We start from the raw sequence: 27,868 nt of genomic DNA on the forward strand, positions 1-27,868 counted from the left end.
ATATTTCACTTCTTTTAAATCAAAATTGACGATTCTTATTTTATTATTAAATATTGAAATGTTTATTAGAAAGGATTTATCTGTGTGCATCTTTTTTCTTTGTGATTTACTTTATTTATCGAATGAATGGGCCATAGTAATCTTATATCAAAATAGCTTCTCCCTCTTGCAGTGACTTGACTTCTCTTCTCTGATGACATGATGACACTGGTGTGAGGGCAGGACAACCTGTCACTCACATGAGATCACAGCATTCGCAAACCACAACCATCTAATCAACCCTCAATGGACAAAATCAAGTACCGCTCTATTTTTTTCTTGTTTGAGAATCCGCTGCACTTGGATATACGCCACAATAGGGAAGAAAAAGCTATCGCAACTTCAGTTTAATGCATGATTTAACTCAAATATCATGCTGGTTTTTTTTTCAAACTGGTCTAGTGAAAGTGCTTAACAAAATATATTGATTCTTTTAACTGAAAGGTGAGACTTCCTTTCTTGTTGCTGCCATGAGTGATATGATTGAGTGACCCATTTTTTCTATGAGCGCTCCATCTCTGGTTTGGTACCTGTTGAACATGCACCTTTCTGGTGTAAAAGACAATTTTCATCAAGACAGCTATAACCAAATTAGACCATCTCACCATACAAAGGGTTACAACAATTCTTTCATGTACCTGCATCACTAAGTGCTTCATTACTCCCCAGAGCGTGGCCAGAGCAGAAGCTAAAAAGCTCTCTCTGAGTCATTTTCTGATTACTGCGTTTGTGATGGATGTAGTGTGATTTTGACAAGCCTTTTTCACACTGTGATAATGGCGTAATGAAACACTAGCACACGGATAGGAGGACGGTGCAGAGTTGGTGTGTTGGACGCATGAACGATGGCGGCAGGAGAGACTAAATAAGTGAAGGAAAGCAGTGTGGGGAAATGAAGTGGCTTCTTTAAATTAGGTTGAAGTGAGTTGAAGTGTGTCGGTTTGTTCCACACTGAGTGCCTGCTCTTAAAGCGCTCTGAACTTCAAGCCATTTTGGATGAAAAAGTTTTGAAAAATCCATACTGGTTTGTTATTTCTAGCACACATCAGCGTGAAGCAGAAAGATTGAAAAGCAAACATCAAAGATACTGTTTATAGGATACTTGAATCAACTGGAGGGAAAAAAAATCATTGCAAGTGCAGCACCACCTTGCGTTCAATTTCAGTGTGGTTTTAATCATCAGCCATTTCCTCTCAGATTTAAATAATCCTGAAGTTTAGGGTACACTAATAATTGTTTGTGCAATTTTTTGCAATAAAAAAGCAACTGTGTTGTAAACACTTCCAAAGGATGGGGACTGCTCAAGTCATTCTTGCGATGGAGGTTCGGGTTGAATAACTAGTTCTTCCAATGTTTCATCATCAACTCCCTCTCTACTTAATATGGAAAAATCAACACCATTATTACTGTCTTTATGTGACCAGAGCTGTGGATTAAAGGTTCTGGACTACGCCACCTGGTGCCTCTCACACCGGGATATACTCAGTACCTTAGCTGCTACAAACCTAATCTAAGGCAAGCAGGTTCGTAGAAATACACTAAGAAAGAAATAAACAGAGACGTGCTTTCAGTAGAAAAGAAACAATAATTTTATTGTACAATGTTATGACTAAAAGAGACACACCGTCATACTAGAGACACAGCACTAGCACGAAAGACTAGACCTGGTATTGGCTGTTGAAAGATAAGCAATTTAAACAGAAAATACTGATCCAAGGCAGATTACCTGTCCGGGACACGCGTGATGCTCACCGCCCGTGCTCTGGAATCTGGTGCCCACGATCACATGCATTCACACACACACACACACAGGCACAACCACTACAAGCCAATGATCAAATCAATATTGTGAAGTGCAATTTACCACTACAATACATGGTGCAATGCGCGAGGACGGGACCAGGAACCTCTCTCGTGAGCAGTTATTATAAAACTCTGGAAAAGAAGAAATAAAAGAATAAGTGAGTTATCACTAGCAGAGTAGATTGAGAATGTAAAACTATCACTAGCAAAACAGCCAATACCACATCAGTCGGACAGTTCGTTAGACGGAGGCTACGAAAGAAACAATAAAAAAAAAAGAAAAGATCTAACGTAATTTAGGCAAGGCAAAGCAGCAGGAGCAATCTGCCTGAAGACACAAAATCATTAAAATTAATGCTCAATTCACACATGCACCAATCGTCATGTAACATTGCAAACAATATAATTTTCTTTTACCTCAACGTTGACAAATGAATTGACACAGTGGGAAAACAGCCCTTTGCGCCAATCTTCACAATCCTACAGGACAGTTGTTACACACAGCATATTCATTAAATACATTTATATTAAAACTTAACAAGAAAACACAGCCACGAATTATGTCAGGGTAACACAATCAGACTCATTTTAAAAGCTTTTCACACTGGATCTTCTTGCAACGCAATAAACATATACCTTCTTGATGTTGTGCTTAAATGCGGTACAGCTACCCAGCAGGTGCTTTGCCCAAGACCTGTGCGCAAATGTGCTCATTAAAATACGTCCCAACAATGACACTCACATTATGATTAACAGTAAAATGTGCAAATACCTTCCGTAATACACAGCACGATTACCCGGAAGCGTCTGGCAATCAGTAAAACACCTATTGCCCAATAGCCCAGTATTAGATACAATAAATAGCAAGTTTACTACAACATATAAACATTTAACATACCTTCGTTGCACAGGAGAACCACATACCGAAGTAACAGACAAGAAAAGTATCCAAACAAGAGCGAATTCCTAAGCACAACAGTGCAGACTGTTTTATAGGAAGTGGCTTAGACGCAAATGAGTTGTTTAGCCACTCACAGCTAGCTGTGTGACGTCAGGGGGCTACCGTAGCTGCAGAGGGACAAACTTCAACCAGACAGTGACTTCTCTGCCGGTTACACTCTACCCCCCCGATTTGTTATCGGCGTCCCGCTGATAAGATCAATATATCATAACTATCTTTTATTCCTTTTATTAAAGGATGGTAAAGAACATGTAAGGGGGTAGCCTAATACCAAGGACGAAAAACCGTTGTCACTTTATTGCTAGAACCAAGTACTTGAGAGTTAGTAGCCCCATCTGCCCTACTCACCACTGGAACTGGGAGGTGGTGTAGATTGGCATGTCTTCCCGCAGTAGTCCGAGCTGTTCTCCGGAGTGCCACTGAGCCAGATGGCGTCTCGTCTGTGATGGGGGCGACATGCGGGGAATCGGGCAAAGCCAGCATGGGGGCATTCACTGGAAGAGTTGTGGCACGCTGCAAAGGTGGAACCTCTTCCCGAGAGCTTACAAGAACCCATTGGCCAGGGGAGTCACTCTCTGCTGACTGGCTTGTTTCCTCCTGCAGTTCCACAGGTCTGTTGGGTGTTTGTGGATCCTGGTCCAAGTGGGCTGGTTTTAGCATAGTTCGATGTACTTGTCGTATTTTGCTGAGGTCCTGTGCTGGAGCCACAGAGTATACCACCCCACCAAGTGGGGGTGCACGGATGACCTGATGTATGGTGGCGCCCCAGGCATCTTGGATCTTCGAACGACCCCTCATTGCATGGTCTCTGATGTAGACGTGCTGTCCTTCTGCCAGTGGCTCACTCTGTATTTTCTGGTCATGCCGTTCTTTCCTCTTGGAAGCAGCCGCTTGCATACGCTCCTTGGCATTATGGAAGGCCAAATTAAGGCGCCGCTGGTGCTCTCGGACCCATTCACACGCATGCCCGTGTCTAGGCTCTTGTACCCTGCCAAGCAGGAAGTCCACTGGTAACTGGGGGTCTTGCCCAAACATCAGGTAATATGGTGAGTCGCCAGTGGTCTGATGAACAGCAGTGTTGTAACTAAACACTAATTGGGGTAGGTGCTCTGGCCAGCGGCGCTTCATATCCATGGGCAGAGTACGGAGCAGATCATGCATCGTGCGGTTGAAACGCTCACACTGGCCGTTGCCCTGAGGGTGGTAAGGGGTGGTCCGGGTCTTCTGGATCCCGTACAGGGCACACAACTGGTAGATGATGGCATTCTCGAAGCTACGTCCCTGATCAGAGTGCAGACGAGCCGGGACCCCAAAACGAAAGAACCACTCCCGGATGAGGACATTGGCCACAGTCGTTGCCTTTTGGTCCCTGGTGGGCACGGCCTGTGTGAATTTAGTAAAAACATCAGTCATGATCAACACTTGTTCTCTACCATCCAGTGCAGGCTCCAGGAAGGTGAAATCCACTGCTAATATCTGGTTTGGGCGAGATGCTAGGAGGTGCCCCATGGGCGCTTGGGGTCGGAGTTGTGAAGACTTTGCAAGGGTACACCGCTCGCAGTTCTGACACCAATGCTTAATATCTTCCCCCATTCCTGGCCAATAGCACCGCCGTCTTATCAGCTCAGTGGTGCGTTCAACCCCCTGGTGACCATGGTCGTTGTGGAGCTGCTGTAAGACTTCCTCCTTTAGGCATGCAGGCAACAAGAGCTGCCGCACCTCTTCACCCCCATCTGGACGGAATGTTTGGCGGTAGAGCAGTCCATCGGCACCCACAATACGGTCCCATTGTTGCAGCAGCACACGGGTAGGGCCCGGCAATGTCCTACGCACTGTCGGGTCAGGCGGTCCCTGTGCCAGCCAGAACGGCAAGAAGGCTCCGATAGTGGGGTCCGCTGCTTGTAGCCTTCTTAATTCCTCAAGGGTGCGAGAGGGGAAAGCCGAGACAGCCATCTGGAATGCCAGTGGTGGATCTTGACATCTGGTCGTTTGTTGTACAAGAACTGGTATGGCTGTCCCTAGTGTTGAGGACTCGGTGGCCCGTCCCAGTGGTCCTGCAGGTTGTCGGGAGAGGGCATCTGCATTCCTGTTAGTACGACCAGGCCTATAACGGATGGTATAATTGAAAGCAGCAAGCTCAGCCTCCCACCGCTGTTCGGTCGCTCCCAGCTTGGCAGTCCCCAGATGGCTCAGGGGATTATTGTCCGTCCACACAGTGCATTGTTGACCCCACAGATATTCCCGAAACTTTTCGGTCATGGCCCACTTCATTCCAAGGAACTCCAGCTTCATCGAACTGTAGTTCTTTTCTGCCGGACTGAGGCTACGACTAGCATAGGCGATTGGCCGGATCCTTCCTTGCTGCTCCTGCGAGAGCACTGCGCCGAGACCAATGTGGCTGGCATCCACCTCTAGAATAAATGGTAAGTTAAAATCAGCAAACGCCAAAGTGGGGGCACTCACCAACCTCTGCTTCAAGTCCTGGAAGCTGTTCTCGCAGACGTCTGTCCACACTCCATCAAGCCGTGGCCCTTGGCCCTTGCGGGTCTTCGTACCACCAAGCTCTGCCCCCAGGCGGTTTAAAGGAGCTGCCAGCTTAGAAAAGCCCTCCACAAATCGCCTGTAATAACCCGCGAAACCAAGGAAAGATCTCAATTCAGACACGGTGGTGGGACGGGGCCACTTAGCCACTGCGGACACCTTGGCTGGGTCAGTGGAAACACCTTCACGGGAGACAAGATGGCCCAGATATTGGACTTCTTTCTTGAAAAAACAGCACTTCTCCAGCTTTGCTTTCAGACCTTCTTTCCTTAAACGGCTCAACACTAGATCCAGGCGGTTTATATGATCTTCAACACTAGAAGAAAAAACAATTATGTCGTCCAGATAAAGTAAAAGGGACTGGCAATGCTGCGCTCCAAACATTCTCTCCATCAGTCGTTGAAAAGTGCTTGGGGCGTTACACAGTCCAAAGGCCATACGGTTAAATTCAAATAACCCAAAAGGCGTGCAAAAGGCAGTCTTTGGACGATCTTGTTCGGTCACAGGTACCTGATTATAACCGCTAGCCAGGTCCAGCGTGGAAAACCACTGAGCCCCCGATAAAGCATCCAAAGACTCCTCGATGCGGGGGAGAGGGAAGGCATCCTTTCTGGTCCTACTGTTGAGCTGTCTGTAATCCACACACATACGTAGGCCACCACATTTCTTACGCACAATCACAATGGGAGAGGCATAGGGGCTACTACTTTCTCGTATAACCTGGCTGTCTAGTAGCTGTCGCAGGTGGGCCTTAACGGCATCATAATCAGAAGGGGGGAGACGCCTGTAACGTTGCCTAACTGGTTGGTCGTCTAGCAGAGGAATATCATGAGAGATAAGGTTAGTACAACCAAGGTCCCCCTCAAAAGCTGAAAACACTGACTCATGTTTTAACAAGAATGCCCTTATCTGTTCTTGCTCAGCCTCCACTAGCCCTGATAAATCCAGGGCCTGTATCTGCTCCCTCACTGACTTAGGCCTGACTTCCCCATTGGGAACCTGCATGCCAGCCACAACAGCCTCCGTCTCTGGTTGGTCTTCAGAAATACCCACAGGAAGGCCTTCAATGGTAGCGTGAACAAGCAACCCTAGCGACTGGCGGGGATATATTGTAGCACGTGTAAACCCTACATTAACTACCGGGATAAAGGCTGTACCTTGTTCTACTTGCACTAGCGCAGGCGAAACTAGGAGCCCACTAGGTAAAGAGCCGCTAGCCGGTTCCAAAAGGACAGCAGGAGCATCACAAAATTGAGGGGAGCAGGTGGCTGCCACCAATTTTACAGTGCCGCCTGGTATATGGATGGGTCTTCTACCTCTAACTTTGGCTACACCCGTTTTGGGTGGGCGAGAATTGAGCTGGACCCGGTGACAATGCTGCAAGGCGTGCCGCCATGGGAGGGAAGCATGAACTACCGGTGGGAGATCAAACAAAGAAGAACCATGTTGGCCAAACAGTTCAGTATAACATTCCCGAATAACATTCATCCCGAGGACACCCGGCACAAGTGGAGGGGAGAGCTGACCTGGGGGATCTTTGACCACTAGCCAACCTCTTTGGGGGATTACCTTCCCTAATACTTCAACTGTTAACTCAGCATACCCAACATAGGGTATGTCTAGACCATTTGCAGCCCGAAGCTGCAACCATTTACACTGTTGAAGTTTATCCTTGAAATGTTGCACAAAGAAACTCTCCACTAAGGTAGATACCATGGACCCTGTGTCTAAAAGACAGCTGACAACTACTCCCCCTACTCTCACAGCTACCTTTGGGCACTGAGCGACCAGGGAGGTTACAGGGTGAATAAAAGTGTCCTGATTCTGAGAGCCGCTACCATCCCCTCCCAGCGTGTGGCTCTGCACGCTGAAGGGTGCTAGTTTTCCGACTGAGAAACTGAAACATTCGCCTGAGCTTGGGCCTGGGGGGTGTCATTAGGAGCTACTACTCTCTCATTATTACACTCTCGGGCATAGTGACCAGGCTTTAAGCATCGCCTACAAATGACAGTTGAAGGCCGACTAACTTGAGAGGGGCGACTTGGATAGACTGGGCGAACTACTCCCTGCAAAGTAGTTAAGGCACTAGTTAAGTGATTGATCTGTTCCTGTTGCTTCAGCAGCATGGACCGCAGCTCTGCCATTTCTGAACTTGCTATACTGACGGGCGATGGGGCTCGGCCTGGCTGAGTTTTGGAGTACTGCATAGCGCAAAGAGAGGGAACTGAATGACTCCTACCCCTATTGAAGTCACTGGGCCTGCCCTCACACTCCCACCGGATGGCAGCAGCACGCACTTCCAGCATGGACATCCCTGGGGTCTGACGGACAAGTCTCTTCAATTCCCTGCGAAGGTCCGAGTCAATAACGTGCTCTGCAAACTGGTCACGGAGCAGCATGTCAAACTGGGGTACTGAGTCAGGGGAGACCTGTTTAACTTTTTCCATCAGAGAAAAGAGAGCATGTGAGTATTCTTGCAATGATTCACCATCTAACTGTTTTCTAGAAAAGAAACTTTCTTGTAAGGCAACATAAGACTGGGAACACCCATAAAGTTCTTTGAGAATATCTGCAATCCTTTCCGGGTTTTCCCGATCTGCCTTTGGTCTATAGCGAATCTCATCTTTAGCCTCCCCATCCAGATGATCAAACATAAAGTAAGCTTTGTCAAGAGCACCCAAATGTCTAGTACGTGCACAAACCTCAACCTCTTCCACCCACTCAACAATGTCAATACCCACCCTACCCCGAAATACAGGACACTTCCTTTCTCTAGGGAGATAAATCAACCGTTCATTCGAAACAGGGTTAGCAGGGTTGGCAGAATTGTCCGGCTGAGGCGGCGGTGGTGGTTGCTGACGTAGGCGGCCATTGTCTGCCTGCAGCTGACGGATCTGTTCTCTCAACTGTTCGACTTCATCCATTGCTGTAGCAGAGTAATGCCCACGTCACAGGAGAGGCAGTGGGGCAGTCAGAGGCTTTCCCACTTCTCCTTTAAGCACCACGCTGTGCCCACTGCTGCTTTGCCCTTGAAAATCAGAATATAAATAGACAAAAAGAAAAAAAAGAAGAAAGAAAAAAAAGAAAAAAAAAAAGACACGTCTCTGTGTGCAAGGACCCTGCCGACTGCGCCACTTTGTGACCAGAGCTGTGGATTAAAGGTTCTGGACTACGCCACCTGGTGCCTCTCACACCGGGATATACTCAGTACCTTAGCTGCTACAAACCTAATCTAAGGCAAGCAGGTTCGTAGAAATACACTAAGAAAGAAATAAACAGAGACGTGCTTTCAGTAGAAAAGAAACAATAATTTTATTGTACAATGTTATGACTAAAAGAGACACACCGTCATACTAGAGACACAGCACTAGCACGAAAGACTAGACCTGGTATTGGCTGTTGAAAGATAAGCAATTTAAACAGAAAATACTGATCCAAGGCAGATTACCTGTCCGGGACACGCGTGATGCTCACCGCCCGTGCTCTGGAATCTGGTGCCCACGATCACATGCATTCACACACACACACACACAGGCACAACCACTACAAGCCAATGATCAAATCAATATTGTGAAGTGCAATTTACCACTACAATACATGGTGCAATGCGCGAGGACGGGACCAGGAACCTCTCTCGTGAGCAGTTATTATAAAACTCTGGAAAAGAAGAAATAAAAGAATAAGTGAGTTATCACTAGCAGAGTAGATTGAGAATGTAAAACTATCACTAGCAAAACAGCCAATACCACATCAGTCGGACAGTTCGTTAGACGGAGGCTACGAAAGAAACAATAAAAAAAAAAGAAAAGATCTAACGTAATTTAGGCAAGGCAAAGCAGCAGGAGCAATCTGCCTGAAGACACAAAATCATTAAAATTAATGCTCAATTCACACATGCACCAATCGTCATGTAACATTGCAAACAATATAATTTTCTTTTACCTCAACGTTGACAAATGAATTGACACAGTGGGAAAACAGCCCTTTGCGCCAATCTTCACAATCCTACAGGACAGTTGTTACACACAGCATATTCATTAAATACATTTATATTAAAACTTAACAAGAAAACACAGCCACGAATTATGTCAGGGTAACACAATCAGACTCATTTTAAAAGCTTTTCACACTGGATCTTCTTGCAACGCAATAAACATATACCTTCTTGATGTTGTGCTTAAATGCGGTACAGCTACCCAGCAGGTGCTTTGCCCAAGACCTGTGCGCAAATGTGCTCATTAAAATACGTCCCAACAATGACACTCACATTATGATTAACAGTAAAATGTGCAAATACCTTCCGTAATACACAGCACGATTACCCGGAAGCGTCTGGCAATCAGTAAAACACCTATTGCCCAATAGCCCAGTATTAGATACAATAAATAGCAAGTTTACTACAACATATAAACATTTAACATACCTTCGTTGCACAGGAGAACCACATACCGAAGTAACAGACAAGAAAAGTATCCAAACAAGAGCGAATTCCTAAGCACAACAGTGCAGACTGTTTTATAGGAAGTGGCTTAGACGCAAATGAGTTGTTTAGCCACTCACAGCTAGCTGTGTGACGTCAGGGGGCTACCGTAGCTGCAGAGGGACAAACTTCAACCAGACAGTGACTTCTCTGCCGGTTACATTTACAGTGTATACAATCTCTGAGCTTTAGGAAACCTCCGGTCCTAAAATTCAGTTTGGTTTCCGACTTGCGCTGTAAGTGGTAGATCAATCACAACAGACTGGGCCATCTGGCCAATCAGAGCAGAGTAGCTCACGGAAAGGAGGGATTTAGAGAGATGGATTCATCAAACGAGTCTTTTGAGAATCATTGTGGTGATGTGCAATGTATATTATGAGAAAAAGGACATCTATATTCAACATTGATAATTTACTGTGGTAGAGATCCATTTATTATTTTATTTTTAGGAGATTTCTTTCGGAGATCATTATACAACTCGTGGTTTCTCTGAGACACCAATGGCTTTTTAAGTAGTGTATTTGCTTACAATTTGCTAACTTCCCGAACAATAATTTGCAGTTGAGACAATTGCTTTTTTTCCCCCAGGAGTATAATATAAATATTGTACGATAGTATTTTAATGTGGGAGGAACAATTAAACAGCTTCTGTACTTTACAGGCATTAGCTTGAAGAACTTCTGCATTAGAGTGTATAACCCATAAATTCTCTCACCAAGGAAGTCAGGATGTAGGTGTAGTAAACCGACAGCATTCCCAACTCTGAGGCCTAGAAAAGAGAGAAGAGAGAGGTACATTAAACACTTTTGACAATGCTAGGCTAATTTAAACATTTACTGTACATAGTCTGAATCTGTGCACGTCATCGTCGCCATTGAGAAGAAAAAGGCAAGGTTCTCTGCTTTGTAAAACCTGTTCAGAGTTGGATGAAAGCTAACAAAAGACAGACAACATTCCCGCTCTGACTGTCATTGCCATTCTATTTATCAATTATCCACTGTCTCCAAGGAAACCAAGCTGCAAATACAATATGTCAATCAAATGTCAGGGGTGAAAACATTTTCATCAATTATTTCTATGGAAGCAGAGAGAAAAAATGAGTAAAAGGGACGGTTGAGAGTACAAGAAATGCATAAGAGGGAAAGAGATTGAACAGCATTGTTGTATTTCAGCAGGGGGGTGTTTGTCTTCTTTTTAAAAAGTGAATTAAAAACATATTGATAGAAAGTAACCTGCAGTGAAAAATAGAACAAAAAGGACACTAAAGTAACTTGGCAATAACAATAGGTTTCACAAATAATTTCTCCAAAACTGGTCTTGCAGATCTTTTCATTAACCTTGCAACCATAATCGATAAGATCAACCCTTATGCCGAGTTCACACTGCACGATTTCCACTGTTCTCGGGTCAATAGTGGGGTAACATTTAGTTGCTGGTGTGTTCACACTGCACGATGGATCTGCAACAGCGGGGTTTCACACTGCATGACTTTACAAAAGAGAGAATCGGCGACAACTTCTCTCTGGTCCGCAAACAACGTTTCACAACATGCAAGAAACGAAAAGGGACTAGTGCAAGATCACCCGTGCGTGAGACTGAAATTGTTCTGAAAAATGATATCCTGCAAAAAGATTGCGATCCAAATTGTCTGTGTGCTGATTTGCAACGAAAAAGAGAGAAAAAATTAAGATTATGCAGGAGGAAATGGTTGGGGAGACGAGGAGAGCAAGGAGAGTTGGGAATAAATTAAATGATGTTCTGATCTATAACTCCTCCCCGAACATCCCGCTGTCTCATTTCTTATTGGCTGTTGGTCATTGCCGATGTAGTTATCAGTCAGAAAGCATTCACAGTTCACACAGCAGGATTTTGGTCCAGATATTTCGCTTGCCAAATATCTCACAGGCATCGGCTCCTGGCTGGAGATTCTGTCAGACTGTGTCTTTGATAATTCGCACTGTGTGATTGTCACTCATGCGAACGACCACCGATTTGCCTATGATTTCTGGCATTTGTTGTTGATCTCACAAAACCGGTCGGCGAGCGAAAAAAGTTCAGTGTGAGCTCGGCATTAAAGAACATACAGAGATTTTGGTTTTAGTTTTTGGGCACTTCATAATAGGAATGCCCGTGGCGTGATTGCTGATTAGCGACACCTGCTATCATTTACTTTCATTTCATATTTGTTTATTTTATTATTAAATTGTTGAATGTTCGCCGGTTCCCACCCATAACATCTGAACTGCGTTACAGTCAGATACATACTGTATATTATTATTATTATTGCACTGGATGGATTGACTTTGACTGCATCTTGCAGATTTTTTTTGACATTGTAGAGCAAGTTCATTATAAAATAATCATACTCTACTACTCAAATGTTTGGTATTAGTATTTATTCTTTCTTTTTAAAGAAAGAAAGAATACATTTCTTTGGCAAGGATCAATTAAATTGATATAAAGTGACAGTTACGACATTTATAATGTGACAAAAGACGACTGTTTTCAACATTGGAAATAATAAGAAATACTTGAGCAGGAAATCAGCATATTATGGTTGATTTGTTAGGGATCACATGACACTGAAGACTGGAGGAATGATGCTAAAAATTCAGCTATGTCACCACAGGAATAATTTACATTTTAAAATATATTCAAATGGAAAACAGTTGTTTTATATGGTAATAATATTTCACAATATAAATGTTTTTACTGTATGATTGATCACATAAATGCAGCCTTGGAGAAGTAAGAAACTACTGTAAGTAAAAGATACTGTAAGAAACTTTCAAAAAGTATTACTGACCCAAAACTTTTGAACAATAGTGCAACATAGTGTCCTTAAGGCTGATTAATTGACTAGTCATTCAGGTGAACAGTTTTTCTAGCCTTTGAAAATAAGCAGTTTTTCTCATCCCTACTTCAAAATGTGACCTGTACACTTTTGTTTGAACATTATTAATTGTACAGCTCCAAAGTTGTGCTCTTTCCGACCTCTGTGACATGTACAACTTATGTGGCAGAGCATAATTTGTAGAGACCTCAGATCTGCTGATGGTGGCGGAAGTACCAGGTCTTAAATTCCCAAACTCCCAGCTTTGTTCCAACATTTTAGAGCATAAGTCATGCTAACACAGCAATCCTGGGCACCTGTTCTTTTGTGATTGTAATATGGTTCAAAACAGCATCTGTATTAAGGCACTTGTCTGGTAGATATACACCTAGACTCCCTGTCTAGCTTCCCTTAATGCCCATCTGCATTTCATTTGATCAGTGTTATTGTGTAGAAAAGAGAGAGAAAGAGAAAATGGACCATGGGAACTTAGAGTTTATCCAGGTTATGAAAATTTTGTCCTTGCGTAAAATATTTATATTGAAAGTTTTTTTCCCTGCAATTGCCCATGTAATTGAATCCTGTAACTCAAGCTGGTGTGTGAGCCATGCTGTGAACATTGGCAAACATCTCTAGCATGCTTGCCCTACACTCACTCCTCACAAGCTGAACGAGTGCCAACTTTTCACTGCTCTGCAGCAAGCTTGCTCCAAATAGATCCAAAGAGAGAGAGAGAGAGAGAGAGGAACAGAGAGACATGAATAGGAAATATGAATGGATGAAACAGAGACAGTGAGATATACAGAAAGGAAGAGGGAGAAATGGGTTGAAAGAGGCACTGTATGGGAATCACAGTAAGGATGACAAATAGACAAAGAAAGCACTGTGAACCGCAAAACCCACTAGTGTTACAGTGATGGTGTTTGTCCCTGTGTCTCCATAGCAACAGGGAATGCCAAGGAAAGACCTTTGATGGTCATGAGACACTTTGATTAAAGAGCAATGGAGTGAATAGGGAGGAATAAAGGTGGATAATCATTGGCTATAATGTCTAAAATATGAGAGCACAGAAGAGTCAAGATAACATGAGATGAGACAAGATGAGCATAAGTGAGTCAACTAAAATGGGAAGGGAAGGGAAGAGGAAGCAGAAGGGAAAGCAGAGGTACGGGAAGGAAATGAATAGAAATGGAAGGAAAAGGAAAGGAAGTTGACATTCACAACGCAAGCAATTTTCCATGAAATCTATCAAGTTGCGGTCAAAAAACAATTCTGCAAAGTTGAAGGAAATTCCTTTGTCTATAATCAATAGTGTAGCGATGTATGAAGCATAACATACACAGTAGACACTTTCAAACCAAGTTCACATGTCCAGCTTGAACCTGTTGTAAAATCTGCTTGGAGAAATCTTTCGCCCTCATGCAAAATTTCCAATCACGTCGCGGATCCATGACTACATTTTGTCGGAGAAAATTTGCTGAACAACACTGTACATTAGGAGCACCGTTTTTGTGTGTAAAAAGTTCTTTTAACTGGAAAGCTGCATTGTTTGTAACATTGTGTCATGCGCAAAACACTGCCAAAAAACATGTTTGTCTAAATGTCAACATTTAAAAATACTAAGTCTCTCTTTCTGTCCATTTTCTCTCCAACGATCAGCTTCACTCTCTTTTCCTTTGGTTCCTGCAATCAGGCTATCCTGCTGAGCCATTAATTTCTCTTTCCTGAAAATAATGATTCATGTCTCACACATAAGCTGCAGAGGTTTGTGAGTATGTTCAATCAATCATGTATATTAAATTATTCAGTCATGAGGCGGCATCCATGTATGTGAATGTTCAGTTAAAATGTAGTTATACAGCTCATACGCGTCAATCTTATGAGACAAAAGGGTCATGAGAATAATGCTACACTGTGTAACTAGAGGAACACTTATATAGTGTAATGGCATCATTAAATTCCTCCATCTTCATGGGCAATTGTTAATTTTATTCTGAGACTCAAGGTCATGGTCATTGACATTTAGATCTATCTCATGAAAATAGTCTTAAAAACTGTTTTCAGCTTATAATTACATAATGATGGCCTTTTTACTGTTATATTTCCACAAACTTTTCAAACCCCGGATATATGCGGATCCAGCAATGGATTAGGAGAGATACAGTGCACAAATCTTTTTCTTAATCAGTATTTTTTTCAGGTTTTCTAGAAAAAATAATATAGCCTATAAACAAGATATTTACCCTTTCCAAAATAACGTGAGACATGGTGGCGTTGGCATCCACTATGATGGTGGCAGTCTTGTCATCACGGATCTCCTTGAGAAGGGAGGTGGGATCCTGGCTCTCATCCAGCATGCGAACAGACAGGGTTTCCTTAGAGATGAGAAACTGTCGCAGTAACACCTCCAGGTTTAATAGGCCTGTTGAAAAGGGGCACACACAAAACACTTCAGCATCCTGACTTTTGCCACTTTCTCTCAAAACAAGAAATACATCCTCCCTCTCTTTTCACAGCAATTATGATACCATGGGTTCGATCAAGCCTTTTAAGAGTCGATTTTCTGTGCATGAATATAATGCTATTATATTTGTCAGACCAAAATCTGTTAAATTATCTGCCAATATTTCTAAATTGAATTCAACAACAAAGCTTTTTTTTTTTATACTGTTTGTCCGCAACACATTTAATTGTCAAAATCATAATCATTCAAGTGTTTAATCTCGGTTCCTTAGGCAATTATGAGGCCCAGGGGAAAAAAGGACTTGCGAATTACACAACACTGTATCACAACAGAACGTGACATCGGTTTATTATGATCTGACTCGTTAAATTTGAAAGGCTTCAGCTGCTGACTTCACGCATAACTTGGCCGATGCCATTGCTCAAAGCTGTCATCTCCATTTCCTGCTGAGTTACTCAACGTATATTTGATTATCCATAAGCATTCAGTTTCTGTCTTTCACTCGCTGCACATCACATGCAATTTCACATTTAGTGCACTACATTAAACACTGCGCTACAGCATTGCTAGCTAACACATGCATTGGCTTCGCCAATCAAGCTGGACAGGAACTTGCGAGAACAGCAAAACACACACTATTTAAGTTTTTAATAGAACTCCGATAATTTTCTGTTCGGCTTTATGTACTTTGATTTAGTTGGCTAACTGGGCAAAATATGAGGATACATTGAAGGTAATGGGAAGATGTTGGGTTAAGTTCGCACAGCGGGTAAGGTGTTAAAGAGAAAATTCTAGCATTGGGAAAAGAAAAGATTAAAGACAGTGATAAAGACCTAGCCTCAATTCATTCTGAGAAGCGAGTCATTTCTTCAGCTATCACTTTCCACAGGGCTTTTGCAAAGCGAAGTTCCTTTAGCCTTAAAACACACATATCATTTACATATGCTGATACACACATGTGTAAAAGCTCTAGGGAGCCTAAATCAAACATAGCAGAAGACTATTTGCACAGGTAAATAACAGATGTACACACACATGCACAAGAGGCAAGATTTGACTACGGTACAATTTGTCCTGGCCTTGCACTGAAAAAACATGATTTTGAGAGCACATGAATTTGAAAAAAACAAAACAAAAACATGATGCGCACAGATGAATCGTTTATAATAAATATGGTGATATTCCATAAAAATAAGAATAGACCATTTCGATTTCATGGTGGCATTAACTGCCACCATCACTGCAGAACAAAAAAAACAAAAACAAAAAAAAAAGATTTTTTTTATACAATTCTTACCCACAAACTTTAAAAATAAAGCACTAATCATTTCACGAGTTCACACTTACATATAATTTTGAGTGAGTAAGATTCAATGCGTATTTGGCGTGCTGTCCGGAGGGAGGGCTCCGTGCTCGGAATTCTGCCCGAACCCAGAGTACTCCCCCCGTATGCAAGTGATTTTTTAGAAAGAGGAGTGTGCAGGACTAGGAGTGTGGAGAAGGGGTGGAGGAGGGATGCTGCAAACTGCCAATGGATCGAGGTAAGACTGCTGAGTCTATATATACCCTCTTATCATTGGTTGCTGATTGCTGATTGCCGTCCACTCGTGTTAATTATCTGAACGTGCTCCTCCCGAACTTAGTTATTAACAAAACTTCATTTCACGAGTTCACACTTACATATAATTTTGAGTGAGTAAGATTCAATGCGTATTTGGCGTGCTGTCCGGAGGGAGGGCTCCGTGCTCGGAATTCTGCCCGAACCCAGAGTACTCCCCCCAAAAGGCTAAAGAGCAGAGGACAGCCGCCGGACTAAAGACCCCCCAAAGAGTGCCAAGAAATGGCGGGCTGGCATCTCGAGAAGGGGCCTGGATGCTTGGTCAGGGAGGCCCGTGATGTTGGCTCACTGCCTGGACTGATGGCCCTTGTTGACTGCGAACAAGGTGTGGTTGTTGTATACTTGTCCAGGAGGTTTTCGCGCTGCATCCACTGTAAGACCAAATATTCGCTGAAATGAAAGAGAAAACATGAGTGCTCTACCTGGAACTTTCTCGCTCCGTCCGATGTGAGACCAATGCTCGCTGGACGGAAAGAGGAAACCTGAAAAGAGAAAAATGAGTGCTTATCCAGGAGATTTTCTCGTACTCTCGTCCACGGTGAGACCGAATGCTCACCGGATGAAAGAGAGAAAATTTAAGTGCTCTACTGGGAAAGCTCTCGCTCCGTCCGCTGTGAGACCAATGCTCGCTGGACGGAAAGAGGAAACCTGACAAGAGGGGAAAATGAGTGTTTGCCCAGGAGATTTCTCGTATTCCATCCGCTGTGAGACCAGCTGCTCGCTGGATGAAAGAGAAAATTTTAAGTGCTCTACTGGGAAAGCTCTCACTCCGTCCGCTGTGAGACCAATGCTCGCTGGACGGAAAGAGGAAACCTGACAAGAGGGGAAAATGAGTGTTTGCCCAGGAGATTTCTCGTATTCCATCCGCTGTGAGACCAACTGCTCGCTGGATGAAAGAGAAAATTTTAAGTGCTCTACTGGGAAAGCTCTCACTCCATCCGCTGTGAGACCGATGCTCGCTGGATGGAAGAAGGAAAACTGAAAAGTGGAAAAATTGAGTGCTTGCCCAGGAGATTTTTCTCACACTGCATCCGCTGTGAGACCAACTGCTCGCTGGATGAAGGAGAAAAATGTAAGGGCTCCTCTGGCAAAGCACTCACTCTGCTCATAAAGTGATGGCGGTTTTTTGAGTGTCTAAGAAAAACGAAAAAGGGTAATTTAAACGTGGCATTGAGTGTGTGAGTGGAACTGAAGGGCTGGTAGCTTATGCGGAAAGCCGAATACATTTAATGAGAATTTCCAGTGTTATGGGGTGTCCGGAGTCGGGGGCGGGTGGGCTGGGATCTTTGGATCCCTTTAATCAGGGTTTGTGAATTGTTTAACTCCACAGAAGTAGTGCCGTACGACAGTTTATGGGAAAAACTGGATTGCCGCTCAAATAACCTTTAATAGGAGATAAAAGATTTGATTGGAAAGAGAAAAATCGGGGGAAGGCAAGTTATAAGAGACGTTATATTTATCGTTTCCTTTCTTTATGTTACCTCCAAGCGGTAATATAGGATTGAAGGGTCCTGGGAGATACCGCTTGGAGGATAAATTTTGATGCGTGCGACGTTAGCTTGGAGACCAAGCTTGCTGGACAGAGGAAATAATCAATTAAGGGTTTTAGCAGGAATAATAATTCTAAATGGTGATGTACTGGAGAGAAAACATCATTGTTATAGCAGTGTAGAAAATAAGCCAGAGGAACAGAGCTCCTGCGGGAGCAGAGAAGAGGTCACTGCTTGAGCAGTGTAGAAAATTATCCAGAGAAACAGAGCATCTGTGGGAGCAGAGGAGACGTCACTGCTGTGGCGGTGTAGTAAATTAGCCAGAGAAACGGAGCTCCTGTGGGAGCAGAGTAGACATCATTGCTGTGACGGTGAAGAAAATTAGCCAGAGAAAAGAGTTTCAGATGGAGCAGAGGAGACGACACTGCTGTGGCAGTGTAGAAAGTTAGCCAGAGAAACGGGGCTCCAGTGGGAGCAGAGGGGACATCACTGTTATAGCAGTGTAGAAAATAAGCCAGAGTAAGAGAGCTCCAGTGGGAGCAGAGTAGACATCACTGCTGGGGCCGAGTAAAAATTAGTCAGAGAAAGAGAGCTCCAGTGGGAGCAGAGTAGACATCACTGCTGTGTCAGTGTAGAAAAAATAGCCAGAGAAACAGAGCTCATATGAGAATTATTCAGAGAAACAGAGCTCCTGTAGGAGCAGATGAGACATCACTGCTGGGGCCCGAGTAGAAAAATTAGCCAGAGAAACAGAGCTCCTGTGGGAGCAGATGAGACATCACTGCTGGGGCAGAGTAGAAAAATTAGCCAGAGAAACAGAGCTTCAGTGGGAGCAGATGAGACGTCACTGCTGGGGTAGAGTAGAAAAATTAGCCGAAAGAAACAGAGCTCCAGTGGGAGCAGAGGAGACGTCACTGCTGGGGCAGTATAGAAAATTAGCCGGAGAAACAGAGCTTCAGTGGGAGCAGATGAGACATCACTGCTGGGGCAGAGTAGAAAAATTAGCCGAAAGAAACACGGCTCCTGTGGGAGCAGAGTAGACATCACTGCTGGGGCAGAGTAGAAAAGATTAGCCAGAGAAACGGAGCTCCTGTGGGAGCAGAGTAGACATCACTGCTGGGGCAGAGTAGAAAAATTAGTCAGAGAAACAGAGCTCCTGTGGGAGCAGAGTAGACATCACTGCTGGGGCAGAGTAGAAAAATTAGTCAGAGAAACGGAGCTCCTGTGGGAGCAGAGTAGACATCACTGCTGGGGCAGAGTAGAAAAATTAGTCAGAGAAACAGAGCTCCTGTGGGAGCAGATGAGAAATCACTGTTGGGGCAAAGTAGAAAAATTAGTCAGAGAAACAGAGCTTCTGTGGGAGCAGATGAGACATCCCTGTTGGGGCAAAGTAGAAAAATTAGTCAGAGAAACAGAGCTCCTGTGGGAGCAGATGAGACACCACTGCTGGGGCAGAGTAGAAAAATTAGTCAGAGAAACGGAGCTCCTTTGGGAGCAGAGGAGACGTCACTGCTGGGGCGGTGGAGAAAATTAGCCAGAGAAACAGAGCTCCAGTGGGAGCAGAGGAGACGTCACTGCTGGGGCAGTATAGAAAATTAGCCGGAGAAACAGAGTTTCAGTGGGAGCAGAGTAGACGTCACTGCTGGGCAGTGGAGAAACGTACCTGTGCAAATGAGCTGTGGTGTGAAGCCGAGCAAAAGCGGGAAGTAGATTGGGGCCTGGCTGGCCGATTATCATCTTCTTGAGCGCAAACAAAGATGCGAAAAAGAGGGGCGATTTAATCTTTGCAGGATTATGCACATCTTTATTAACATTTCAAAATGGCTTAGGGAACTTTCACCCTGGCAGTTAAGTCCGTAACGGGGAATGGTTCACATGAAAAATCGCTAATGTGAACGCCATTATGGGAACCGGGTGCGCACTGGGGTACCGGACCCGAGACTACCTGGAGGAGGTGGTGGTAGTACTGACTACCCAGCACGGACTCGGGTGCGCCCTTGTTCAGGAAATAAGGTATCCTGTGCATGCGTTTTAGCTTATTGTGATGTATTCAGTTAAATAAGTAAGGGATGATAGTGTTGAGGAATTACCCTGGATACGAGCGAGAGTGAGCCTGCAGTGTATTCGAGCATTGTACGTGGAATCAGAGCAACATATTTGTAAATCCACTGTATTCTTACGGGTCCGTTTGCAAGCAGCAGAAAACCACCTTATGCGACACACGTACAATAAACCTGTATTGTTCACTTAACTGCGCATAATAGAAGCAATTTTACTAAAAATAAATAAGTAAATACACAATATTTACCCACGTTCTGCTTTCCATCGAGCGCCGTGCACGTTTGCAATGACATAAGATGCACGCGAACGCACCAAGGTTCGATAGAATTAAATTGGGTGTGGAACCGGACCCACGCTGCGGGGGGCGTCGGGGACAAATGCGCTCGGACCGCTGCAAACACAGGATACAAACCATATATGGCATTTCACCGTAACAAGCCTAGTGTAAAAGCTCTGTTGTTTCTCATTTATTTATTTGTCATTTCTAAGGGTGGTTCCCTGCCGATTTGTTCGTTCTGGATTAGTAAACCAAATGGTGAAGCTGCGGGTTAGAATTGGTCTGAACTTCTGAAATCTTAAAAGAGGAGTCGATTCCTGTTAATGGAATCGATTCCTAGCTTTGGAATCGACTCTATATTCCTAACGCCTCGGATCGAGGAATCGATTCTTTTTGGGATCGAGGAATCAATTCTTTTAGAATCGATTCCCAGCCCTACTGTTTACGTGTGAGTTTTACGCCACAAAGAAGCATCGCGTTTAAGGAACGCAAATCATTGTACAGAAACTATTTATATCGATCACAATTAGTATCCGGATAGCGTAAATGCTCGACATTCAACGATTGAAGCGATGCGAAGTTCAATCAGGGACGCGAAAGTTTTCAGCTAAGCACTCACAGAGTTGACCCGGCAGATGTTTGAGAGTGTGGATCAGCCGGGACTGGATCTGCAGCGTGGCTTAACTTACTTACTGCCTGTTGCGACGGCCGACGCTGGAGGAATGTCCATTCCTTTGCGTTAAGATGGCAGCATTGCCTTGTCCATATCTCTATGGCAGGAATTATTGAATGGTCCGGTTTAAAGATACCGCGGAAGTAGATTGCGGATGTTTCGCCCGGGGTGGCGATGACCCGTTTGTTTGGCCTGACGCCCATGGGATGATACCGGGTTGCGGAAAAGATTCCTAATTCTGGACGAAAGATTCTCTATCGAGAACAGGAAGAGCTAGATTCGGACATGGCCACATGCTGCAAACTGCCAATGGATCGAGGTAAGACTGCTGAGTCTATATATACCCTCTTATCATTGGTTGCTGATTGCTGATTGCCGTCCACTCGTGTTAATTATCTGAACGTGCTCCTCCCGAACTTAGTTATTAACAAAACTTCATTTAAAAGTCTAAAGAGTTTATAACTAGCCTACATATGTGTAAGAGAGAAAGAGACAATGTGTGTGTGTGTGTGTGTGTATGAAAGAGAAAGGGACAGTGTGTCATTTAAAAAAAAATTATCATAGATAATGTTTAAATACTAATATCAGCTTACAAGGGAAACGGAGGCGGAGCTAGTGGTGATTCGGAGGCTGAGTGCTGGAGATGATTGGGAGTGATCTGTGCACCGATCAGAGGTGCGTTTCCCGAAAGCATCGTTAGCCAACTATGGTCGCAAGTTTTGTCGCCAACAGCATAGTTCAACGAGTCGGTGTTTCCCGAAACCATCGTTCCAACGAACATTCGCAAACCGCATCGCAAAGTTGTGTGGTTTGAACGACAGGTCTCGACCTGTGGTTAGAGGCATAGTTTCTATATATAGTTTCGCATGACATTTGGACGTAATAATTCCTTATCTTGAGCAAAATAAGCAAGCTGACATTCAGTACGACCGGTGCCTTTTATTTAGAATACAAATGTAATTTACGTCTTTTTAGTTAAGGTTTAAAGTACGCATGTGCGAACGTGCCCTTCTATGTAAGAACGAGCCAAATATTGAGTCTGGTAATAAAGCAAAATAACTGAGAACAATTAGAAATAGTCCTCAGATAACATGCCTATAATTTATATGAACAAATCTAGCGTTAATTGGATCTCAAACAATTTCATTGAAAGTAGTTATTACTCCACCAAGTGCGAATCCAACGTGGTTGAACAATACTTTGCGACAATGGATTTCGGGAAACAGTCGCGACTAGCTAGTTGATTTGTCCAACGATGCATCGTACCAACGATGGTAGTGAAGCAGTGAGTTACATCGTTGGAAACGCACCCCAGAGCGTGCCATGACATGGAGTAACCTTTATACTGGACGCGTCCGCACGAGCGCGGCAAAAATGACAAGTTGGGTGCGCAAGACCGGCATATTGACGTTAAAGGGTGCCATGTGCGTCGGATGTTGACGCATGGTCAAAAGCGTCAGTTAGATGATGCCTTGGGATGAGAACGGGCTGGAAACCTGGAAAAAACGGGAGGGTTGACAGCTATGTGCTGTTTCAATAAATCAATGAAAAAAGATCAATAGATGGATTTCAAAAATAGATGGAAAATAATTTGTTTTTCATGCTGAGTTTAAAAAATATCTTTCATTCTTTCTTTGATATGGGGTCAGTACAGACTAGCGTTACAATATTTAGAGTCAAGCTTTATTATGTTGCTGTCTGGTCATCGTTTTTTCTTCTTCTTCAAAATAAGCAAGTTGAAGAGTTCAGTAAACCTTTTATATCATTTCATGCTAAAAAGAGTTTCAGTCAGATCTCATCCTGCCCGAGGCCAGACAACCATTCGTGCCCTCTTTTCTTCTCATTAGACAGAAAAAAGGGAAAGCTGAAGGGGTGTGAGCAGAAAAAAAAGCTTTTGTCTTCCTCCTTTAACAACGGATGTCAGAATCCCATTACGCTCCTTATCACATTAAATTAATGTCTTCCAGCACAAAGGAGAGAACTTCAGAAATAAACACAGCCAGACAAAAGAGAGTTTCCAACGTCCTGCTTCATATCAAGTGCCCTATCTAGAAAGGCGATCCCTTCTCTTCGACTTCCATCACTCTGACTTTTCATTTCAGGGGCTAAAAGAAGTGTTGATTTTGCAGTACCATCCTTTTTTTATCAACACATTTATCATAATATTCTTGAAGAGGCAGGAGGATTAAATCATCCCACTTCAACCACGTTTCGGTTCTCGTCTCTCTGTGGGACGTAGTTTCTTATTTAATCATCTTTAATTACAGATCACTTCAAAGCAGTGAGAAGAATGTCGGGCAAACAAGTAGTACAATATTTCTGTTCCAAGAGGAGAGCCGCAGCAAATCTGACAGGTGGGAAACCTCTTTGAAGTGTGTATATTTGATTCACTGTGTTCAATCTGGGCACCAAAGCTCTGTTCCTTTCAATTAAATCCGAGAGCTCCTTTAGTTCAAGGGGACAAACTTGAAAGAGATTGTAGCGCTCACCTAGCTGAACCCATTCAGAATAATTTGGGTAATACCTGACGAAGACAGAGTCTGGTTGATCTTCTGGGGCTCCTGACTGGATAGTACAGGTCAGTAGTACAGGTAATTTTGTTCACTAATGAGACCTTAATGCACCTCACTACACGGAGCGGCCCTGTGCAGCCAGATGAAACCTAGTGCCTCATTCAAAGGAGGTATATACTGTACTATAGAATAGGGAATGAGCTATTATAAGATATCAGTTAGCATTTCCGTTCATCTCAGGGGCAAACAATATCAGTTATTATTTCTATTCATTTCAGCAGTAAAAAGATTTTATTCAGCTTTTCCATTCATCTCAAATGGAAGCCTCAATAGCAGCTAATAGCTAGAGACAACAAAATTAGAACACAGGCACTAGTCATTTCAAAATAAAAATATTTCTTATCATAGAGATGATACACAGTATGTAAAAAAAAATCTAGACTGTAGTAATTGGTTGTTTATAGATAAAACCATATGCAATGGCCTCCTGGCTATCAGTGCTGTATAGGTTAGTCGAATGAATAACTGTCCTTGTACCGTGTCATCTCAGCAGGCCAAGTCTGTGAAGTATTCATGAGTGGGCCATGCTCTATTAAGCTGTCAGTGTGCTAAGTGATTAATGAGAGCTGTACATCCTGTGAGACTGAACGTGAGAGAAAAAGAAACAGTAACGGAAAACGACAAGCAAACAGAGATGCAGGTGAACAGGGTTATTATGCAGGCAGCACAAGGAGTTTTGAAGGGCAATCGCTACGGCTCGTGGCATTTCCTCTCAATTCTTCGGCTCACACCCACTTCGCAACCCTGTAATGTTTGTCAGCTACAAGCATTGCAGATATCAGCTACCATGACATATTTCTCAAACGGTAATTAACTATATTTCATGAGAACGATTAACTTTATGAGGGAATCTTTAAGAACGTAAACTGCATTTATATGTTCTCTTTAGTATTATACGAATGAAACTGAATTGGGGAAGTGAACTGAATGTGTCATTTAAATGTTCCATAATATATATATATATATATATATATATATATATATATATATCCTGTATATATATGAAGAGTTCAGATGCAAAAGTGCCATTTGAAATTTTCTTCTTGAAAGATAATTTTTATCAAGCTTGTATATTTAAGTTCAGTGATTTCACTTAAATGGCAATGATAATTACCTATTGTTATTTAAGTGAAATTACTGAACTTAAATATACAAGTTTGATAAAAATCATCATTAAAGAAGAAAATTTCAAATGGCATTTAGAGGCTTTTGCATCTGAACTCATATATATATACTGTATATATATATCATTTCTTTATTCTATAGGCTTGTTTACAGCAAAAGAAGTAACTATACCCAGTGTTAGGGAAAGTTACTTTTAAACATATAGTGCATTACAATATTGCATTACTCCCTTTTGTTACTTTTAATGTAAAGTAATGTGTGAAGTTACTTTTCTGTTGACTTTTTCAAATAACTTTTGGATTTTCTCATCTGGGCTGGGCAGGTGTTTGTTTTGTGAAGGAAATGCAAATTCACGGCTGTACAGTAGATGGTGCAGCTCAAACAAACAGGCCTTTCAGCTATGCTGTCATTTGGGAATACAGAAGAATAGGACACAGGGGAAGAAGTAAATGAGTAAATGTATGCTCACATTTAGTCTAGAATTTCAATACCCATCATGTTCACACATAGAGCAGACAGCACCTCTGCACTTACTCATGATTTCACATGGACAGGAGAGCTGTCAGTCAATAGATTGCGTTACTTGAAAAAGTAACAGATCGTTGATTGTTGTAAATTAAAAAGTAAAGTGTTACTTTTCTAGTTACTTAAAAAAGTAATCTGATTACATAACTCAAGTTACTTGTAATACGTTACCCCTAACACTGACTATAGCGATAATGATACACTTTAATAAAAATTAGGCCAACCACCGATAACGTTATTATTTTTATTATTTTTTATATTTTTATTATATTATTTTTTTTTATTACGTCACTGTTTTTATTGTTCATCAGCAGGAAAAAAAAAATTCTGAAAGTGATTCCAACAATATTGTTATTGTTAAAGCTGTGGTATGGACTTCGCTATTCTCATAGAGTTAAAATGATTATTAAAACTTTATAGTTATCGTCTTTGATGTGCACTGCCCGTAACTCTAAGAATCCAAACCACAAGTATAATGATAACAGCACAGCAATTTCACTGCCATTTTTTTCCAGCTGATGAATAATAAAATAATTGAAAGCCAATCAAATTCTATTCAACTTAAAGCATGTGCTGCAATTATGTTAACAGAGTGCTTAGAATAAACAACACTATCGGTGTAGGTGTTAATATGGTTATCATTATAGTTATCATTACAGTTATCGTTCTTTGTGTAAACGGGCCTTAATGCTAGGGAAGGAAATGTTTTTCATAAACACTTTTTGTTTAACTGGTTGAAATTGATAGCAAACTTGTTTGGTATATACTGTATATATATATATATATATCTCGTCTATTGACCTTCCAGGACCAAAAAATGTTTTGGCAAATCACTGTATTCTGTGTATGCGAAAAGCGTCGTCAAAAAGGAAAATGCAAGTATAACTTATTCATAATATTTTTTACCCCCAATACACATGCACTGATATATATATATATATATATATATATATATATATATACAGTATATATATATATATATATATGAAGAGTTCAGATGCAAAAGCCTCTAAATGTCATTTGAAATTTTCTTGTTTAATGATGATTTTTATCAAACTTGTATATTTAAGTTCAGTAATTTCACTTAAATAACAATTAATAGGTAATTATCATTGCCATTTAAGTGAAATTACTGAACTTAAATATACAAGCTTGATAAAAATCATCATTAAAGAAGAAAATTTCAAATGGCATTTAGAGGCTTTTACATCTGAACTCTTCATATATATATATTTAATTTAGGCTATACTGGAAGCTTGCTAAGTTTAGAATTTCTCTCTAAGGGATGGGAGACAAAAGCACCTTAGTACAGTTTTATAAAACTTTTCTGTCACAAAGTATTTTAAGTTTGGCCTGTCGCTTCTGTGAATTTCCTTTATTTTCAAACAGAAATCTTCAGGGAGCGCATGCACTCATTATTAGCTGAAAAACAATGTTATTTTGTTTTTTCCATTTCCAAATCATCTCTGTGTAGAAAGCTGCGCTTGTGCTCCAAAGGTACAAAGGGAAAAACATTTGAGGAATAGTGTTGACGTGAGAATGAAATGGTTAACTTTAGAGTCTACCACAAGCCAAACTTTCCAAGTTACCAGCAGCGCTGTCTGCTTTTAGTGGTAGAATAAGGAAAACATTGAGGTCTTTTAAGGACTCAGAACTGAGATAAACATCAGATTTAGAAATTGGATCACAATGGCATACAAATCATTCACACTCTCTCGAGAGTCTTTCGGAGTTCCAGGGCTATACGCTATTCAGAACTGAATAAGAATTCCTAAAAAGGATTCTGAATTGCATTTGTATTAAATGAATGATTTCGGAAGACAGTACCAAACTTTTTAAATATCTGTAATCATACAAAAACGTTGTCTCAACATTCAATTGTCAAAATTTTATTATTTACATTTTGTCACAACATTTTTGTGTGATTGTGCATAATATCTTTTTGTGTATAATTTATTGTGCATAATTGCAGATCAAATTTAAATTCAGCATCCTAAAGGGTGTTGCCAATTGATTTCAAAAAAACAACTCATAAACTGAAAGGGATCAAATTCTTCTTTCCTGAATTTTGCCATGTCAATTTTTTTCAATATGATTTTAGAACTGCACGAAAGCTATTTTAATTATTGGTTTACTACAGTTTTGACCCTGTTCTTAAGTCCATATTGGTAGTTTGCCATCTCTCTACACCCCTCTCTGACGTCTTAGTGGGAATTATAGCTGTTCCACTTGAAGGCCTTAAGCTGATTAGGGAGAAAGGTAGCCACTGTCTGAAGGGGCAATGTGACTTTGTTTGGATTCTCTAGGTAATTTGTGGCATCCTTGCTCTGAGAAGGAAAGGCAGAATACTAAACTTTAATCCTCTGCCAAGCTGAACTCAACGTGTGTCTAATAAGGAGACTTGC

General features: G+C 42.2%; 1 protein-coding gene and 1 long non-coding RNA gene across 2 annotated transcripts in view; both read right to left on the reverse strand.

Moving 5' to 3' along the window:
* grik4 (glutamate receptor, ionotropic, kainate 4) overlaps positions 1-27,868 on the reverse strand; it is a 353,328-nt gene that overhangs the window by 81,689 nt on the left and 243,771 nt on the right. Inside the window, exons 7-8 of the mRNA XM_039670727.2 lie at positions 14,901-15,079; positions 10,540-10,593 (exon numbers count right to left, since the gene is read on the reverse strand). Of these exons, the coding sequence (XP_039526661.1) occupies positions 10,540-10,593; positions 14,901-15,079 (233 nt within the window). The remainder of the gene's footprint in view (positions 1-10,539; positions 10,594-14,900; positions 15,080-27,868) is intronic.
* Positions 16,821-20,737, reverse strand: LOC148973355 (uncharacterized). Its single transcript, XR_016146880.1, has 2 exons — positions 19,893-20,737; positions 16,821-17,129 (listed from the first exon to the last, which is right to left on the reverse strand). It is a non-coding gene; the product is annotated as an uncharacterized LOC148973355 (long non-coding RNA).

Source organism: Pimephales promelas, chromosome 16 (assembly GCF_988280905.1).
Source record: "Pimephales promelas chromosome 16, fPimPro1.hap1.1, whole genome shotgun sequence".
Taxonomy (NCBI): Eukaryota; Metazoa; Chordata; class Actinopteri; order Cypriniformes; family Leuciscidae; genus Pimephales; species Pimephales promelas.